Here is a 20,242-nt window from a genome sequence, read left to right on the forward strand (position 1 = left end):
CCCTTATAGCTATCACTTTACATGTTCTATCGACACCATAGAGAAAAATACTTCATCAAAAAACCTTCACTTGTAATGTTTGAAATAAAATCAACTCTAAGGGGTCTCTTATAATGAGAAACAACGGTAATGTACTTAAAAACATAAACCATGTGTCTTCTTGATCTTCTCTTCTGATTGTTTATCCTCCTTATCTGGCCATTACACAAATGACAGTATCCATATCGCTGGAAAGTTGAAGAGACTAATATTCTGCCTGCATTTAGAATCATCCATAAAATTATTTGAGAACACTTGTGGTAATAACTCTGAAGAATCTCCTCACCCTGGTAATGGATCATGGAGTGTAATCTGAAACATTGGTGCACAAAACTTCTGCACAGCTATTACCAGAAGTATTCTCAAATAATCATATTCTTTGGTTATTTTATCATATTAACTATTTTGGCATCTTATTTTTACATCTATGTGCAGTGGCACAGATTCCAATTCTTATGCATTGTAATAGCTTGTGTTCCATTTTCATCATTTGTGGCTGGTTGAAAATGAGGTGCATTTATTCATCCATACATGAGGGCAGGCTAGCTATGACCAAAGTTCCTAGATGGCACCTTCTTCATATTATTTAAAAAATATTTATTATTATTTTGGAAACCAATGCCCTTTTCCTAAGTAGAGCTATAAATCTAAGATATCACAGTTCACTTACAACTCTTATAAACTACAGATAAGGTAGGTCAAAGGGAACACCCATAGGATTAAAAGCTTGTATATAAATGATTATAACTTTAAATTTATCTAGAATCCTAGTAACAGATCTCAATTTGAAAAATTTTCATATAAGAAACAAGCATTCCAATTGAAAGCCTTTGTGAAAGTCAACGGTTTGGAACATACTTATTGAGGTGCTGGTGTACTGTGCATGTTGACAAGCAAATGATTTACTAGTAACCTAAGATACAAATATGTGACATGATCAGGAAATATTAGTGTTCAGTATATCTGAGCACCAAAAACAGGCAAATCATATTAAAAAAAGGATGACTAAATAACATAGACAAACTTTTATCTGAGGACAATGTCAGATAAGTACAGGTATCCAAGAAGATGCAAGAATGAAGCTCTCCCCTCTGATATTTATTTCAAAAATAGCAAATGTGGTAAAGAAGATTCTTTGAGGTTAAGAAGATTAATGTTTCTGAAAATTTCATCAGGTGAAAAAAGACCAATGAAATGAGCCTTTGTGACTGTAGAATTCTGTCTACACAAAAGACAAAGCCTATAAGAATGCCAATTTCTCATGATTTGACAGAAAATTTGATACTCAAGATACAAAGCGTGCATGAATATGCACATCCACTAAAATGTACACATTAAAAAATTGATCCTCGATATTTGAATTTGATCTACTGAAGTGTAAAATAACACTTCTATTATCATTAATGAACACAACAAAGATGATGCAGAATTCATAACCAGGGATGATTAAATGACAAATAATGAGTTGAAGATAGAGGCCTAATGAAATTCACCGTCATCTTTGACTTCTCCATCCTCCTGCTCCATTGTTCCATTTCCTCGTGATTCATCTCGATAATGCCTGTGTCGTTTATGCTTGTGCTCACCATGAGATCCAGATTCATATCCATGCTGTTTAACATATAAACATGAGAGAAATGCAATGAGTAAATCGTATCACAGTAAAGGTTGGATTTCACTGATTCAATGATCCTGTCTGCAAGAAAGTAAGTGACTACCTTCCGAGATAATTTTTTCCGACGCTTGTGTGATTTTTTCGAATTTTCCCTGTCATCTTTATCAGAGCTTAGATCATCAGTGCTCCTATGGTGATGCCTTTTATGTTTTTTGTCTTTTTCATTTTCCTGGGCCTTCAATTGATCACCATTTTGTTCAATACTGTCCCTGTCAGCAGCATTATGATAAAGAGAATCTTGACCTCTTCTGGACCGTTCTTTCTTCTCTCGATCATGTTCTTTATCTCTGTCCTTTTTGTCCTTCCTTTTCTTTCTTTCTTTCTCCTTTTTTCTCTGGGACAAGAAGAGGGTTTAAAATTTCAACAATATGCCACATAACGAGATTGATAATAATAATAATAAAGTAAAACAGTTAAGAAAACCCACAACTTCAATTATCGGGCTAAGAAATTATCAAGGATCAACTGCCTCTAAAAAGCTTATTGCTTCTGTTTTTCTGGGTGACAAGTGAAATGGTTTTATGGAAAGCCTTAGCTCAGATTTTTCGTATCTCCCCATGGCCTACATACAATGTTGTGATTTAATTTTAGAAACATGACTAAATTGTTATTAACATTTAAAAGATGAAGATAAAAGCCTAAATTAAAAGAATCCTATCACATGGGAAACTGAAGTACCATATGTTTTGTCCAATTTATGCTAGAGTACAAATCAGAATATCAGTGGCTGGTTCCATACGCCATTAATTGCCTGCATATAGCAAGAAACCAAGTCCCACCAACCTCATAAAGACAAAGATTTCCCTTTTCTAGAAAATTAGAAATTTGATGGTTCATTCCATATGACACTGATTGCCTGCATATGGCAAGCAACCAAGTGCCACTAACCTCACAAAGACCATGAACTTCCCTTATGGAGAAAAAATAAAATTATGCTAGTGTCAAGTCCAAAAGGGCATCCAATGTGAATGATAAAAGCACAAACAGAATCCACATGTCCTAATATTTATGTAGACTACTTCCCACTGACTTCTTTTCCCAATTTTTATTAGTCATCAGTCAACCCACGAATGACATTTAATTACCGCCATGCTAAACATCCTCATGTTCATTCATTTATATCTCATCCAATCCTTTCAACCAATTGCATTACAAAAGTAAAACTGTGACCAGTAATGTTAAGTTCTGATCAGATTTGTATAAGCAGGTAATTTTAAAATTTTATTTGTGCTTTGATCACAATTTGATATCAATTAGATAATCTTTATCTAAGTATGAATTCGAACTTCTTTTCTGTGTGTTCAAATGTCTTTTATCTGCTGGTGTATCTCCAATTTGCAGTGTTGTATTCTCGATCAGATTCGATCTACATGATATGCTGAGTGGTTGAAACGATCTACTGGAATGTGTTCGAAATGCTGAGAATATAATCCGCCACTAAGCGAATTCGCCCTGACACAATAAATTCAATCTTCTTACTTATGGATGGCTATCTGATGTTGTATGTGTCGCCTGTGAATTTAATGCACTGTTCGACGGTATATTGCTGAATATAATAATGAGTGATACATATTAGTTGTCACTGTCTGCTATACATATTTATGCAATATGGTATCGATCTGAGTTTGTTCACAGTCGTATTCGGTCTGATACTATTCATATATTTGATATGTTATTAACCATATATTATTCACCGTGAATACTAACTGTCCCGTGTATGCTGACTGTCGATATCCAACCTGAGATTGTACACCGTGAATCATTTGAATCTTCGTTGTCAGTTGTATCGATCTGATGTGCTCTGCTATACGTCAAACATTTGTATATTCCTTGTTGATCTTATTTGATCTGATATTAGATAATTTATTGCTGTTGATATTCGACCTTATGTTCGATGTGCTACGGGTCTGATGTTATTCACTGTGCATTATACGTGATCCATATCTCCTTGTTCGAACAGACTGTTTGTCACTTATATCATCGCTGAGGGGGTGACTCTTTCCAAGAGTCGCCACCCTACATAGAGGCACGGAGGATAGCGACTTTGTCACAAGTCACTAACTAATCAATCGGCTGACTTAAAGCCTTTAGATAATGTGTTAATTAATGTCAATCAATTAACCAAGCCAATAATCTATATGTTAATATATATTGATTAGACTAACAATGACTTGCTTATCAATATCGATTCTATTATTGATTAGTAATATTAACATTAATTTGCTTAATAGAAATTGGCTAAGATTGGTTAAATCTGAATGATCGAATTGCCAAATATGTAAGGCCGATAGGCCATTCACATATTTGGTCTCAGTCGATCAGAAGGATTACTTCTGACGCTACATCATTAACAAGTAAGACTCTTAACAATATGGTTGAAATAAATTTGACAGGTAGATTGTGTACAAGACACTTTAGCTAAACTTTGTATATAGCATTTCCATGTAAAGATGCTTTGAATTATGAGTGATGCAATTAAACAACAAACTGTGTACTGGAATGAAAATTGTTGAGTAAAGAAGCCTAACAATGTTGAACATGAAAGAAGTTGAGAATTGGAGAAGACAGAAAAAGCAGCTCTCTTTGATCTTTTAAAAACCAAAGTCAAAAAATTTATCAATGCCATGCTTGGATCCAGCTCTCCCAGAAATTGTGGTCAAGTGGGCCTAGTGTTTTTTCCAACTTTCAAGAATAGTGGAATGGAGGTACAGGGTCTTGGGGATGGAGAAGCAATTCTTGACTTTGAGGGCAGTGGAAGGATGGCAATATATATAAAAAATAATTTAATTTTTTATGCAAAAAAATAAATAAATAATTCCCTTACAATGGTGATTTTTCCCTTACCCTAACTCTAACCTAATTTGTCCCAATTAATCAACAAAATCCTTATCTTTTGGTTTGCCAATTTATTCTGAAGAAAGCCTTTTGCTACTACAAAATCGGCCAAGAGAGTAGAGACTACGGCACTTTTAAATGATGCCAAAGAAATGAATTCATTCCTTCTTTCGTACACAAAAACCATTACATATGGAGTTGTGGCGCTAAACACATTTTTACGTGGATTAGCTTTCTCTTTTGAGATCACTTATTAGTAAAGATGGAGACTCGTATTGGTATTCTCTCCTTTAAATTACTTTAGCTGCACCTCGAGTTGTCAACTCCCCTATAAATGGATTTGTGGATTCAGCAAGAGACTTCCTCTCATGCAAGTGCTACAAGATTGAAATTAAACATTGAGGATAGACAGAAAATAAGCTTTAGAACATGGTGAAAAAGCAGTCAAATCACAGCTTTATTGATGAATTTCAGTTGTGGAGATAAAAGTAGCTAGGTGCCTTTGAAAACAAAAGCTCCTAAAAAGCATCTCTTATTTCCAATTCTTTTGTGACAACAAGTTCTTGTTGTACCATTGGATAGTGTGTAGCTCCTCTTCTTTCATCTTCTTTTGCCCCGATAGCTTCTAGCTTGATGCAAGAGATTTAGGAAGGCTTTTCGTAGAAGTATAGCAACATGATACATTCTTCCTCAATTAAAATCACTCTAGTTTGTTTAGAGCTTGTTATAAGATTCCTAACATGTCCCTATCAGGCAGCATCTGCAATTTGTTAGTGGACAAATAATCCCTCAGGACTTTGCTAAAGTTTGGCAAATAAGTCAACGATGGAGCATTGGTGAGCGAACACAAAATTATTCAATGCAGGCCTATGCTTTTTCAGCACATAACTATGGGTATAACTACTAATATTTTAAATATCAGGTCTTCTAGTTTGCTTTCCATTTTTAATAGTTTATTTGCTTTGAAAGGAAGCTTTGAAAAATTATAATTTACTAAATAATAGAGATTATTTTAGTCCATTGACACTTAAAAGGTATATGCTAGATGGTTTGGACTGTTCTCATTTGGTTCCACATTTGATTTCTAAAATCTCATTGTCCAATAATAATGTTGTGTTAGATGGTTCCTGTTGTGACGTATTCTCACATCGCCCCATTGCAAATCGGGACCCCTGCTTTTTGCTTTCTAGGGTTTGTTTTTCTGGGTTTCTAGAGTTTTGTCTGTTGACCTTTGCTTTTCGAGTGTCACCAAGGGGATCACTAGGATGGCAGGCTCTGCTTGAGCCGAGGTGAGTCTTTGGGGACCCAGAATTAGGGTTTATTTGAAAGTCTTCCTTAGGGTCTAGTTTTGCTCTTGTTGCTAATTGTGTCTTGCTTGGTGAGTGAGTATCATTCTTGAAGGTCCGAGCTAGGTCAAGTTGGTGAGTGATGAAGTCTGGAATGTCATCTTGATCTTCAAATGCCCTGAAATTTGGCTAAGTTTGGAATGTCCTGATCCTGAAATTTGGTGCTGTCTGGAATGTCCTGATCCTGAAATTTGACTAAGTCTGGAAAACTGAAGAATCCTCCAAAAACTAGATTTTGCAATATAACTCCTGGAGGTCCGAAACCACTCTCACTTATACTTAAATGTTATATTCCATAAAATGATCCTAACGGAGAGACCAAAATGTCAAATTTCACTCCTGATGCTTCCAAAGGGTCCAAAGCGAATTTCGCTCCCGACCCTTCCAAAGGGTCCAGAGCGAAATTCTCCATAAGACATTCTACTTTGACCAAAACCTAGAACTAACGCATTCCTAGGCTTGAATGAAGGTAAAAACGCTTGTTTGAATGAGGAAATGTGAAAATGAAGTCAGGATTTGAGCCCAACGATGATTTTCGCTCCCGACCCTTCCAAAGGGTCCAGAGCGAAATTCATTTTTCTCCACTTTACTCTTTGACATGACCAAGTTTGTTGACTTCTAGGGCGTGATGGGAAGGTTTTGATGCGCATTTGTCTTTGAGAGGAGATTTGAGGTGACAAAATGATGGAAATTAGCCTAAAGTAGGAATTTCGCTCCTGACCCTTCCAAAGGGTCCAGAGCGAAATTCCTAAAAACCCCTATTTTTCCATTGGAGGAGGTCAAGTCCTTGGTTTTTTGTGGCATGGATGGAAGTGGGATAGTATGTCTTTGCCTCTTAAGGTGGTTTGGAGTTGGAGAAATGAAAAATCAAGCTCAAATCAAGATTTTCGCTCCTGACCCTTCCAAAGGGTTCAAAGCGAAAATCTTCATGGACCTCATTGTCTTCCTTGTTAGGCCAAGTTCTTAGTGTCCAAGGCATGTTGGAGGAAGGATAGACATATTCTTGCCTTGAGGAATGATGGAAAGTAATAAAAGATGAAATATCAAGCCTAGAATGTGAAATTCGCTCTTCACCCTTCCAAAGGGTCCAGGGCGAAATTTCACCAAAACCACCTTTTTTCCAATTTTGTGTCCAGACAATTGCAAACTAAAGTGAATTGGGATGGAAGAAGTCTTTAGGAGTAACTTCAAGTTGCTAGGAAACATTGAAATTGAAGGAATTGAGCCAAATCAAGAATTTCACTCCTGACCCTTCCAAAGGGTCCAAAGCGAAATTCTAAAATCCACCTATTCCTTTCACATTTAGACCAAGCCAGGCCTGGACAAGGATGATAGAAGCCCTTGAGATTGCCCTTGAATGGATTTTGGTCTCCAAAAATGATGATTTTGGGCTAGAGGAAGAAATTCGCTCCTGACCCTTCCAAAGGGGTCCAAAGCGAAAAACACTAAAACCATCCTTTTCTCCAAATTTTGTGCTAAGTCAAGCCTGGACTAGGGTGAGAAAAACTATTTGGAATACCTTGGAAAGATGTTTGACAATCAAAAGTGTGAATTTTGAGCTAAAATGAGAATTTCGCTCCTGACCCTTCCAAAGGGTCCAGAGCGAAATTCTGGATAGGTCCTATCCCTGGCTAGTTTTTTGAGCGAATTCTCCTTTTTGGGCCTTGTGAAGATCAAACCAATGTTGCCAAATTGAGAAGTGGATTCAATATGAGGGAGTCCAGATGAAGTGAAGTGAAGAAAGTGAAATTGGGTGTGAATAGGCAAGCAAAGAGTGAATTTCGCTCCTAACCCTTCCAGAGGGTCCAGAGCGAAATTCATCAAAATCACTATTTCCCCTTTGTGTCGAGGCAAGATTTTGATTCCCAAGGCATGAAAAGACTAGAGGGAGGTTATTTAAGCCTTGCAAGATGAATTGAGGTGAAGGAAGTGTAAAATGAAGCCTAAAGAAGGAATTTTGCTCCTGACCCTTCCAGAGGGTCCAGAGCGAAATTCCCAAAATCACCTAGTTTGCCCATGAGGAAGGTCAAGTTGTGGATTCCCAGCCTTTGGTGAGGAGAAGGATAGCATATGCTTGCCTTGGAAGGCATTTTGGAGTAGAGACATGATGGAATTTGTCCAAAGATGCAAAATTTGCTCCTAACCCTTCCAGAGGGTCCAAGTCGAAATCCTTTGAAACTACTATTTTTCACCTTGTTTGGGCCAGGCGAGGAGCTAATTGTGAGGTAATGTTGAAAAGAGGTCTAAATTGGCCAGGAATGTAAAATTCGCTCCTGACCCTTCCAGAGGGTCCAGGGCAAAATTCTTATGGAGCCTATCCCAGGGGAGAACCTTGAGCAAACTTCATTTCGATGTCTTCTTGTTGATGATTTAAGGTATAAAATGCTATGTTAGAATAAATATATTATGTGTCCTTAATCATTTTATGGTTTGTCTTGCAGGTGAAAGAAGACCAGGCCAGGGCAAGGACGGCATCCTCCAGTCCAACATTAGCAGGGACGACCTCCTCCAATCCAGCATCATCAAGGACGACCTCTTCCAGTCCAGCATTTGAAGGAAAGGTACACCATCCATCCTGCACATCAAAGACAAAGGAGGTTAAAGCAAGGGTCCATTGGAGAAGCAAATAGTCTCAGAAGAGTTAATTAAAGTTAGCTTCTCAGCATCATCAAATTGAACATCAACCAAGTTGCAAGTGTCAGACAAGGTGGCGTCCCAGTTATCACTCCTCCAGTCAGATTGGTCCACCTCAGCGTGTCCAGATTCAATGTACCTGACTCATCAAAGATGACACAAACTTCGATGTACCTACCCCGGTTATCCATTGGTCGAATATTCCAGAGAAGATGTGTCCAAATAATGCAATTATTTCATTGGCCAAAATTGAGTTTGTTGTAACAAACCCTAATTAGGGTTTTTATTGTAAAATCTCGGCCATTGATCTCAAATTGATCTGGGCCATTGAATTGTATTGTGAGCGCTATATAAGCCCTGGCTCCTCATTTGTAAAGGCGAATAATAGTTAGTCAATAGTTGATAGTGGGTGAATAGTTAGCTAATAGTGAATAGTCAGCTGATAGAATAGCAATTAGAGTATAGATTAGGAGGACAAGGCAAGAAATTGTTGCCAGTGATTGTAAACAAACTCCATTTTCATTGAAGTTATGGTGAAGTGTGTTGTTTCGTTGCAATATGCATGGTCTCTTGTTGAATCTTCATTTTAGATGATAGATAATTAAATTGAATGAAAGAAGTTGTTGAATGCACCTGTGTGGAATCCGTCTAATCCATACCACTAACCTCTTACTGATTGTAAGTGCGCCTTGCGTGGTCAACTAGTATAAAATGAGCTTAATCTTAAGTCGTTACACATCTATTGTTCATGCATTATCTTGAATGGTGATCAGTGTCTGATGGTGTACGATTTGAACGTATTGGAAGCATCCCTTAGAAGATCGCACTGAGTTAGTGTCGAATTGTTCAAGCCTGATGGTGAGACCCAGCCCAGGAGGACTCCACCTAGTCGTTCATCCATCTTCTCGCATTCTAGGTAGTAGAGTAGACTTCCTAAAACCTGCATCTTTTGCCATTTGTTTGTCTTCCAATTAGTAAATAGGACTTGTGATTCCAGCAAATCAGACGTTTAGGTCATCGAGTGTAAGTCCCTTTGTGATTCCAGCAAATCACATCATACCATGAAGAGCTTATCCATGAGTAGAGATCCTACATAACGGAACCTTGGAGTTACTCTGACTGATCCTTCGGTGAAATCTTCAGCAGTCGAGAACTTTGTTCAAGAGAGGATAAGGTACCCTTAGGTATTTTATTCTGTGTTCGCATGTGCATAAAAAACACATCAACAGTTCCCCAATAAAGAAATCATCTTGAGGTTATATAGTTTTCTTAAGCTTCATAAAGGTGGTGTCCATTTAAGACCTAATGCTGACACCACAAACTCTCCTACTTACAAATTAGCTATTTACCTTGCTAAGAAAGTAAAACCCTAAGTGAGAAATAAATCCGAAGTTATTCCTAGCTGTTTCCTGCTTTGAAATTCTACCAAAGTTTCCAGAAAAAAAAATCAGGAATCCTATTGAGATCAGATTGCTGTTAGCCCCAACCATCAAAGCGCTGATTACTTACAAGCCATTGCAGATTTTTGCTTCACTGATTGAAATTAGCAAGCACTCTAAAAATATAAATAGGGACAAAAAATTAGAACTAATAAACTCTTAGTGTCCAATTATTAACTTGATACAAAAATCCATAAATAAATTACAAAAAATGTCATTTTTGTTTGGGACGTGTATTTTTTTAAGCACTTTCTCTAGGGTTTCCTCTTGTCGCTTCCTATATAGTGAGATCTCTAAAAATTGGAAAAGTTTAAGCTCTTCATATTAATTAATAATCCAAAATTAAAAACCAACAAGCCAATTATTTAAACTGTATGCACACATGCGTGCATAAAGGCAGTAATTATAACAATAATTATTAATTTGATTATTGAATTGAAAAAAAGTAATTGTATTCTCACATAACTAATGGAAAAACCTGAAATTTCTTTTTGAATTTAATGACACCTTTAGTTAAGACATTTAATATTTTGGTTTTCTCCCTTTCCTGGGTGTTCCTCATTTTCCATCATAGTTATCACACTATCATGTATTGAGAGATCTCTGGAATTCTTTCCTATACTTTTAGCATACTAAAATCTCACTATGGACCACCAAGTGTTACTAAAAATGTTGAAAATTATTCCAGAGATTTTCCTGAAAACTTTCTACTCAACACTATTAAGTCAAAATATAAATAACCGGCTAACAAGTAATCATTTAAAAGAATTTAGAATCTATTTAAAATCAAAGAATAGTTGAAGCAAGATCTCATGCCAACATATTGACAATTAGATTAGGATTTTATTGCAGCACAAGATTGAGTACTTTAACTAAAAATCTAACAAACCTTTTCTTCTTCAAGTTCCTTTTCCCTTTCCCTTTCCATTTCTTTATGTCGAAGACTAGCAATGTACTCATCAAAAAGACTCCTACGAAAGGTGCTCTCTTTAATGGCCCTGAAAATAATAGCCAGCATATTTAATTCAATAACAATCCATGAGTATATTCAATAAAACTGGCAAAGGTTGTATTGCAACTTGAGCATGCCTGTACTCTTGAGTATCTTCTAGCAAGAGTTTGCAGTCCTCCCATCTTGAGGAAGCAGATATTGCCTATATAGAAAGAAAATCAGACCCCATATAAATAATATTAAACAATGCCAGCCAATAATCATATCCACCATCAATGACAGCATCATTACAAGCAACAACTTATAAGATAAGAGGCACTGACAGACCTTTGTACTAAGCAGCAAATTTTTGAAATCATCTGCAAGCCTTTGTCTCTTTCTCGCTTCTTTCTCTTCTTTCTCCCTTGCCTTTTCAATCAGCTCTTCAAAGACAAGCTGCAAAGAGAAGATTTTATATCAGAAAAGAATATAGAAAGTACATCAAACTCATTTGTAATATCATGGAATCTTTTAGACAGTTTAAAAATCATGTACATGGTTTACTCCAAAATTCTGTGTCACATTATCAACAGAAGAATGAAAATGATTCTAAATTGATCACAGAAAATTAGAAATAATGATCTAATATTTTTTCTGGGTAGGATTTCAGATAATATTTAATTGATAGTAATCCACATTTGCCCTAGTTATATATGTAGAGCCAATTTTGCAGATCATTTTGGCATTAACCTATGGCTAATAGATCTCTTTAATTTCCTCTCCCTGGATAAGAGACAAATTTTAGCAGTTTTCGTAAGCATTACCTTGTGCCTGCATTTTAATCAACGAAAAAAGCAGTTGACACAAGTCATTCCAACATGAGCTATTTCTGAAGTTTCCCATTTTGCATTCACTGAAACCTTAGTTATTGAGAAAAATGGTAAATGTACCATATGAGAAGATGAGCATAATTATAAAAACTATTTTTTAACTACTGAATAAAAATAGAATGCTTTTCAACAGTCATGTGGGCCATATTTTACATCTTTCACTCAAATCTCTCTGAAGAATGAGAAATTAGACAAGTGCTCTCACAAAAAAATGATTCCAATGCTAAGAAACTTGTGGCAGAAAAGTTACATTGAAATGAGATAACATGACATCACACTTATCAAACTTCCACAAGTAAAGATCTATGCCACAAAAAACAATTCAACTCATGAATGTGCATAATTCACCTAATCAGTATTTCCATTTTAGTTCAATTTCATGACTCTCGAGAAAAGGAAAATTCATGGCTATGCTCCACTTCAACAATCAAAACTAGAAATCACTCCTGCTCATTGATAAAAAAAATGTTAAAAGAAATCTCTTTATTTTCTTCTCCATTTTCTATTTTTCTTTTCTGGCTTTCCTTTACTTTTTACCTTTATCTCCTTGTCATGCTACCTCATACACGAGTCATAGGGTTTTTTATAACATTAGTTTTCACAACAGGTACCCATATACTCTAATCAAAAAATTTATTGCCGGTAGTGATGTCATACCTCTTTCTAAAATTTGACAGCCATTGAGAAACCTTCCCCCACACTACTGGTACAAAATAACAGCTTCTACTTGTATTGCTGTGCTACCAACCGGGTTGTGTACAGCTTGCCAAAGCATGCTTGTAAAGGGTAATGGCAGCGGAGGTATCTCATGTTACTTTGCATATTCAATCACAACCTCCTTGTATCCTGACCTCTCTGCCACCTGAAGCATTCTGCCATTAATACAAGTCACAGCTTTGGGCCTTCTCTATCCTCCTTAGCAAACTCAGACCATACTACTCCCACTTTCTCCTTCTTTTGTGTCTTCATCCAGGTCATGGCTTACATAAACTATTATTCTACCCGAATAAAGAGCATATATTATCCAAGTGTCGTCATAACATCTTATTTGTGTGGCTGGTGGCCCAAGCATACCAATAATTAAATGTGGATTTGTCATTGGTATAGCAATTCCTTCAATCTCCGTATCGATAGGTTGCTCCTCCATTATCACTCCAGACCAATTGACAAGTACCTCTGTGTAGGTTGTCCAATCCACCAAGCTGATTGCAATTGGAGTCTCTATTCTCTCCTTGTATAGTTTTAATTTTAAACCATTAATGTTGAATTTGAGTAGAGAGTCATCCGGATTCTCCAACTTGATAGCTCCATTATCACAAACTTATCGAATTTTAAAGGGACCAAGCCATCTCACTTTCAATTTCCCTAGTTTAATTTCATTATAACCATTATATTTTAGTACTACCTCTCCAAGTTCGAAGTTCGTTCTTCAAATACGCTTGTCATGTCTGTAATTCCTTCATTTTTTGCATCACTTCTATTGCCCACTGGGCAACCACTCCTCATTCATCAATTTTATTCAGTGGAAGAGTAGTTCCTTTAAACTCTTTGTATCGCCAAGTCGATTCTCCACAACAATCCTTACACTCAATACCATGTATTCAATGAAGCCCACTACTTCCTGATCATTAATCAATTGAAAAGGTGTGTCCCCATCGCCACCTGGTACGTCATTCAGCATGCCTAGAGTACAGCTGGAAGCTTCTATCCCCAATCTACTTCTTCAATGCCACACTTATGAATGATTGAGAAAGCACTTTGTTTGTCAACTTTACTTGGCTGTTTGCTCTTGGGTAGTATGGACTTGATAGGTTATGAAAGATATGAAACTCCATCATCATTAGGCGAATGACATGGGTCACAAAGTGTCCTCCCCAATCATTGGTAATTTGTATTAGAATGTCATGACAAGTGACAATTTGCTCATGGATGAACCTCGTCGTACTAATTGTCCTATTATCTGGAAGTTCTCTGGCCTCTTCCCATTTAGTCAAGCACTTTGTGGCTACGATAATGTATTTGCATCTATGTAATCGGTTGACCTTGAGCGGACTGATCAAATACAATCCACACCTTTCAAAGAGTTCCTATGGCTGTGATGAGAACAATGGCATATAATCTCTTTTCAAGGGTTTGCCAACTCTCTGAAATGTATCGCATCCCACCACCCACTCTCGGATATCCATGTACTATCGGCCACCACAAACCCACCAACAGAACTTTCCAAGCTATGGCATCTAGTCCCATATGTCCTCCAGCAAGGCCTTCATGTACTTCCTTAAGTATGTGTCATATCTCTTCCTGCCTAACTCATCACCTTAGGACATGGTCAAACCCCATTTTATATAGCAATTCGTTAATGAGCTAGAAGGTTTCACTCTTCAAGGATAGCTTTCTTCTCTCTCTTAGTGGCATCTCCTTCAAAAAGGTGGAAGTTGACAAATATTCTCCATGGAGGTAGTTTTGCAATATGAAACAAATGGACATCTGGAAAATCTTCATTCACTCTCTCGAGTGGTTCACCTAACTTAATCCTTGACAATCGGTTAGCAATGACATGGCTTTTCCTTGGCCAAACAAGAATGGTAAATGCGAACTCTTGCAATAATAAGAGCCACCTACCTACCCAACCTTGGATGATTGGCTTGTTCACCAAGTACATAAGGGCCTTGTGATCAACATTGAAGGTGAATGGTGTCGCCAACAAGTAGTTCTTGAAATTTTGCACCGAACATACCATCCCCAATGCTTCCCTCTTCATCATATTGTAATTCTTCTCTACCTTCAACAGCAACTAGTTGGCGAAGAAGACTAGATGGTCCAATGCTTTGGGTATTACTTGTGCCAGTGTTGCTCCAATTGCATATTTCAATGCATCAAAATATATGTGGAACTCCTTACTCGAGTCCAACTATGCAAGGATTGGTGACCTTATTAATTGCACCTTAAGTTCATTGAAGGCCTTCTCCTAGTCCTCAATCCATCTGAACAATTGGCCCTTACTTGTCAGTACATCCAAAGGGCAAGATATCTAAGCAAAAGAATTTATGAATATCCTATAATAGCTGATATGATCCAAAAATGATTTTACTCATGATGTTTTGAAGTGCTTCCATCTGTACGATCACTCTTATTTTGTCAAGGTCTGTCTTCAATTTGGTTTTACGCACTATGTGGCCCAATAGTTGTCCCTATGGTACCATGAATCAACAATTCTTTGTATTCAGCACCAACCTTGCTACTTTACACCATTCTATACATTCCCTGAGTGCTTTCAAATGGGTCTCCTAATCACTATACATCGACCAATCGTCCAAGAATGGTTTGTTCCACCTGACATTTTATCAAAGATGTGTAATATGATCCATTGAAAAGTTATCAGAGCATTGCATGGACAAGCGACATCCAGTTGTATACATACACCCCATCTTCAATGACAAATGCCATCTTCAACTTGTCCTCCTCGACAATGCTTATTTGGTTATGCCACAAGAATCTGTCCACAAACAAGTGGATCTTGTGACCCACAACCTCTTCGAGAATTGAGTCAATGAAGGGAATTGGAAATGGGTCCTTAATGGTTACTACATTCAAACTTCTAAAGTCCACACATTCAGATTTGCTCGGATTCCTTCTTTAGGGACATAACAATCAAGAAGACCCAATCACTAGGATAGACCTTGAAGACTATACCACCTTCCAATATTTTTCTTATCTCCTCCTAGACTTTGCAACATAATTCTTATTCATCCTATTGGGTCTCTTCCGTACGAGCTGTGCTCTTGGTACAAGAGGAATTGGAAATGGGTCCTTAATGGTTACTACATTCAAGCTTCTAAAGTCCACACATTCAGATTTGCTTGGATTCCTTCTTTAGGGAGATGACTATCAAGGAGACCCAATCACTAGTATAGACCATTAAGATTATACCAGCTTCCAACATTTTTCTTATCTCCTCCTAGACTTTGCAACATAATTTTTATTCATCCTATTGGTTCTCTTCCATACGAGTTGTGCTCTTGGTACGAGAGCAATCCTATATACACACAATTCTTGCGATATCCCCTTGAGGTCCTTGTACATAAGGCAAGTGTCCTTGTATTCCATGAAGATTTTTAACACTATTGCCTTCAACACTGGGACACAATTGTCTCCAACAATAATTGTCCGTGGATTGCCTTCATCTCTCATGTTCACTTTCCTCATTCTTGGTTCTTCGTACTTAATCACTTTGTCCCACTCAAATTTATGGCTTGGTGTGTCATCTAACCTCATACTCGCTCCTTGTATTCTTTGTAGTCCAAAAGAAATGTTTTATTGGGTGTGGTTTTGTCATCTTCTTCAATATACCTAATTTGCCAAATGTTGCAATCAAACTGGAACACTTCATAGACTTCCATTTGCCAAAGGAAAAGCCCATTGAGAGCTTGTTTCATCCTCAGAGCACTATTGAAGGTGAAGGACTACTTGGAATACATGTCCTATCTTTATTAGGCTGCACGGCAATAAATTATTGGGGTATGTCTCCTACTGGTATCACGTTCTTCCTCTTCCCACCGAATCCTTTCTTCATACCGTTGTAGTATTTGTTTTCTTCACTGCTCCTAATCCCTCTCTGTCTAAAGGTCTTGCAAGATGATAAAATGGTGTGCAATAAGCTCTAGCAGTCTATGTAGTAGACAATCAACCTCTTCGTTGATGGTAAGATTGTCCTAGATGGTATCCGAAGAGACCTCTCTCTTCAGAGCTTACCTCGGAACATGTTCCTTTAACGAGCATGTCCCACAACTAGACCAAATCTTGTGTAAGTTGATCTTCTTGCTCCTCATTGGCTTGCACAAGTTCATCTACAAGCTGCCCATTACATCACATGATTCTTGTTCATGAGTTCTACTTTGCCAGTGTTTGAATCGGCAAGGGCACCAAATGTTCACTAAAGAATTATACTTGAATGAATGATAGAGACTAAACAAAAATAATAAAATAGCAAAATATAACAATAACAATTGCGTCCAACAATGTTCTAGAAAGATATATTTTCATTCATTCAATTCTTAGATGTGCAAAAGATACAAGAACTTCATAAAGTCATCCCCAAATACACTTTACAATAAGAAATATATAGCCAAGCCAATGTTGGTTGAGGATGCCAATCATTGGCAACTACCAAGTAACAATCAACTGCCAGGGACTAAACTTAATTACATGTTAGCTCATTTTATTTATTGCAGAACTACACTAGCTACCATTCTAAACTGTAAAAGGCAAAGTTATCTACCCACATATAGGTGAAAGATGTGTTCTTCCTTTGACTATGATTATAGTCATAGCTTTATTGTAGAAATACTGAGTATTCATTTGACATTTGTGATTATTTTCCTTTGTCCAAGATCTGCAATGGCATTGTCCATAGGCTAATGTTGTGATTGGGGGGGCACTTGGAAGGTAATTCAAGGTTCTCCAGCTGACACTTGGGTGTCTTCTCCAATGTTCTCCAGCTCAGTTCATCAGTTGGTTCATGGATTTGCCTTCTAGGGATCATTCAGAGCTATTTGATAGACACTATTTTTAGTAAGTCACTTGGATGTCAGGGTCCACAGTTACTATATATAGTAAGTCACCAAGAATGATCAAGGATACCACGGCTATTATTAGTTAGTTGGCAGAATTAATTAAATGTTCCAATATTGACATTTATTTGAGTTAATCATTAATATTAATTTATTAAAAAAATTGACTTTAATAATATTAATTAAATTAATGACTTTATATTAAGGGGAAATTATAGTATCAAATGTATAAGTTATTTTAATGATTATAAAGTCATTTAATAAGCCAAAAGTGGGCACCAACTTTGGGGAATTTTTAATAAATTAAATGATTAAAAAGGCGAAGAGGTGCGTGGGTTTATGGAGAAATATAAAAGGCTCATTTGAGAGTTTCATTATTCATTCTTGTTTTGCAAAATTGATGAAGCTTTATAAAGAGCAATGGTTTGTTGCTGAAGATTCAAGCTTATTGAGGACGAAATCCCCAAGTGAGGATAGTGTTTACAAGTGTGAGAGATCACCCAACAGCACTCAGTTGATAATCTCAGTCAGAAATTATACCAAGGCATAATTGTTTCAAATTTCCAAAGTTATTCAAGGGTTTACAAAGTTGTTTGAAGGCTGATGAAAAAATTTATTGCAGGTTGGAGGCATTCATACCTAGTCGCTCATCATTTTCTACCTATTATCCTTCAATAGGCGTTTAACATGTTACTCGCTGGGGTTTGTCATAGAGCATTGGAAATTGTGCCATTTTCAGATTTTCATAATTGGGTTTAACAATAATGCTAATGATATGGATTAATTATCAAATTGACAATTGTTATTTGCCAATCATCCTCTGCCAAGCAAGGCGTTTCACCTAGTATGCATGTTAATTTAATTATTGGAAAAAGAATTGTAGATTTTGTGTAATATTCCTCATTTAGTATTTAAAGTTATTTCAATTTATTTTCAAGCATTCATGTGCAATATTTATATCTCAAAACACAAAAAAAAAAAATCAGAAATTAGATAAAACCAGTGTTCCACGGGGACGCGTCCCCCCCCACCTTTTTGGCCGCGTCTCCGAGACAAGGACGTCTGCAGGACGGGGGGCACGGGGACACGACGTCCCCCGCTGTCCTGCCACCACCACCCAAGCACCGCCGGAGACATCTCTGCGTCTCCCAGAGAGACATGGAGACGCCTCCACATCTCCTTGGGAGACGTTTGAGCGTCTCCCCATCCTTCGACAGACGTGCAGACGTCTCTCAAGGGACGGGGAGACGTCTCCTGTCGCCCCCACGTATATGCAATGTTTAAAATTAAAATTTAAAAAAAAAAGTGACTTTTTAAGTTTTTTGGGGGTTAAGGGGTAACTCTAATTGGACGTGGGCCAAGAGAAAAATAACACCCGACGCCTTTAGAAAATAATAAAAGTATTTTTGGCCTCGCGGGGCGCTGGGGCCTTGTATTTTTGGCCTCATGGGAATGCGGAAGGGGCACTGCCCCTTGACCCCAACTTGGGGGCGCTGCCCCCAAACCCCCGTTGAAAAATATGGGGGGAAACCGCGCCGATAGAAGTAGGGAAAATCTAACCTCCAAGTCTGATTAGGCTCCATATAACAACACAACTTAGAAATCTTGGTAATTGGTATTTAGATTTAGTATTTCAAATTTCCCCTAGTCTCATTTAGAAATATAATTCTTATACTGTAATACTGTCATACATCTTTTCAAAACTAGTTTTTCAAGTACTATATGTATATGTATAACTATATCAGCAACACCACCCCGCCACAGCCCCCCCCCACCCACCCCCGCCGTCCACAAACTTAGGCCCTTGGTCCCCCCGTCCCCAACGCCCGTGGAACACTGGAAAAAACAAAAAAAGAGAAAAAAAATCAGAAAATTAAAAATCCACGAATGGGTGGGATATTTCAGTGGTATCAGAGCACAAGTGTTCCCTGCCAACCTGTTGGGCAGTGGTCATTGGTTGCATAATATAGTTGGAAGAACGTCTACAACTCAAAGGAATATGTTGGGATTTAAAAAAAGTTGCATCGACACGGATATGGTATCAGATACAGATACGGCCATTTTTTAAGACCACCAATATAGATACAGCTAGATACAACAGTCATAAAAAACACATACACATATATTTAACACAATTTTCTAAGTTATTGGAGCAAATCTTCATTACTTCAAAAGCAATATAGACACATAATTGGTACATAAATAATTATAAGTTGATTTAACAATTTACAATATGCAAAAATAGTAGAGTTGCATTGGAAGATAACCCAAAAAATGGGTTATTGAAATAGGAAAAAATTCATTTGTCTTTCTCATTTGGTGTAGGTTTTGTTTATACCAAAAAAAATTTAAATGCATGAATGAAAATTTTAGATTAAATTTAGGAAGATTTGCATCAAATATTTAAAAAATCAAATCACATAGAATATGGCATGGTTGGAGAATCAAGGTTTTTGGGCACACATGGGTACAATATCCGTGTATCTCAGCCGTTTCGGATACAAGGATACGTGCATCCAAGGAGGGGCAAAAGAGTTTCCGGTTACTCTGGATTTATACTTTATGCTTGAGCAATTTTTCTTTTCCATTGCCTTGGATCGAATTTGGTTGTGAGATTGTTGAATTGGACTTGTCTGACGAGAGGAGAGCATGGTTGGTAGGTTAACAGTTTTGATCAAAGTAGTGCGGCGTCAGCATGGTAGCTCCTTTTTCAGATTGATTTAGAATGCTAGGATCACATGGTTTTGCAATTCGGTAGTTGAGGTGAGGGAGCAGGGAGCAAGTGTTGGCTTATTGGAGTTTACGCCTATGGTGAATTGGGATGGTTCTTTCAAAGAGAAATTCTCTAAGGAGTTGTTTGAGCATACACTGTTTTTTATTGCC

At 37.3% G+C, this 20,242-nt stretch overlaps 1 protein-coding gene across 7 annotated transcripts in view; it reads right to left on the reverse strand.

Moving 5' to 3' along the window:
• Positions 1 to 1,108: 1,108 nt before the first annotated feature.
• Positions 1,109 to 20,242, reverse strand: part of LOC131071660 (pre-mRNA-processing protein 40A) — a 149,052-nt gene continuing 129,918 nt past the window's right edge. For 5 of the 7 annotated variants that reach the window (XM_058007590.2, XM_058007589.2, XM_058007591.2 and 2 more), the window contains 5 exons: positions 11,248 to 11,355; positions 11,058 to 11,122; positions 10,858 to 10,966; positions 1,758 to 2,048; positions 1,109 to 1,650 (listed from right to left, as the gene is read on the reverse strand). In XM_058007590.2, coding sequence (XP_057863573.2) covers positions 1,519 to 1,650; positions 1,758 to 2,048; positions 10,858 to 10,966; positions 11,058 to 11,122; positions 11,248 to 11,355 — 705 coding nt within the window. In that variant the 3' untranslated portion in view covers positions 1,109 to 1,518. Of the gene's footprint in view, positions 1,651 to 1,757; positions 2,049 to 2,141; positions 2,277 to 10,857; positions 10,967 to 11,057; positions 11,123 to 11,247; positions 11,356 to 20,242 lie in introns of those variants that run through there. The other 2 variants (XM_058007593.2, XR_009112556.2) reach the window with 2 other exon arrangements.

The sequence above is a fragment of the Cryptomeria japonica genome, chromosome 9 (genome assembly GCF_030272615.1).
Source record: "Cryptomeria japonica chromosome 9, Sugi_1.0, whole genome shotgun sequence".
Lineage (NCBI taxonomy): Eukaryota > Viridiplantae > Streptophyta > Pinopsida > Cupressales > Cupressaceae > Cryptomeria > Cryptomeria japonica.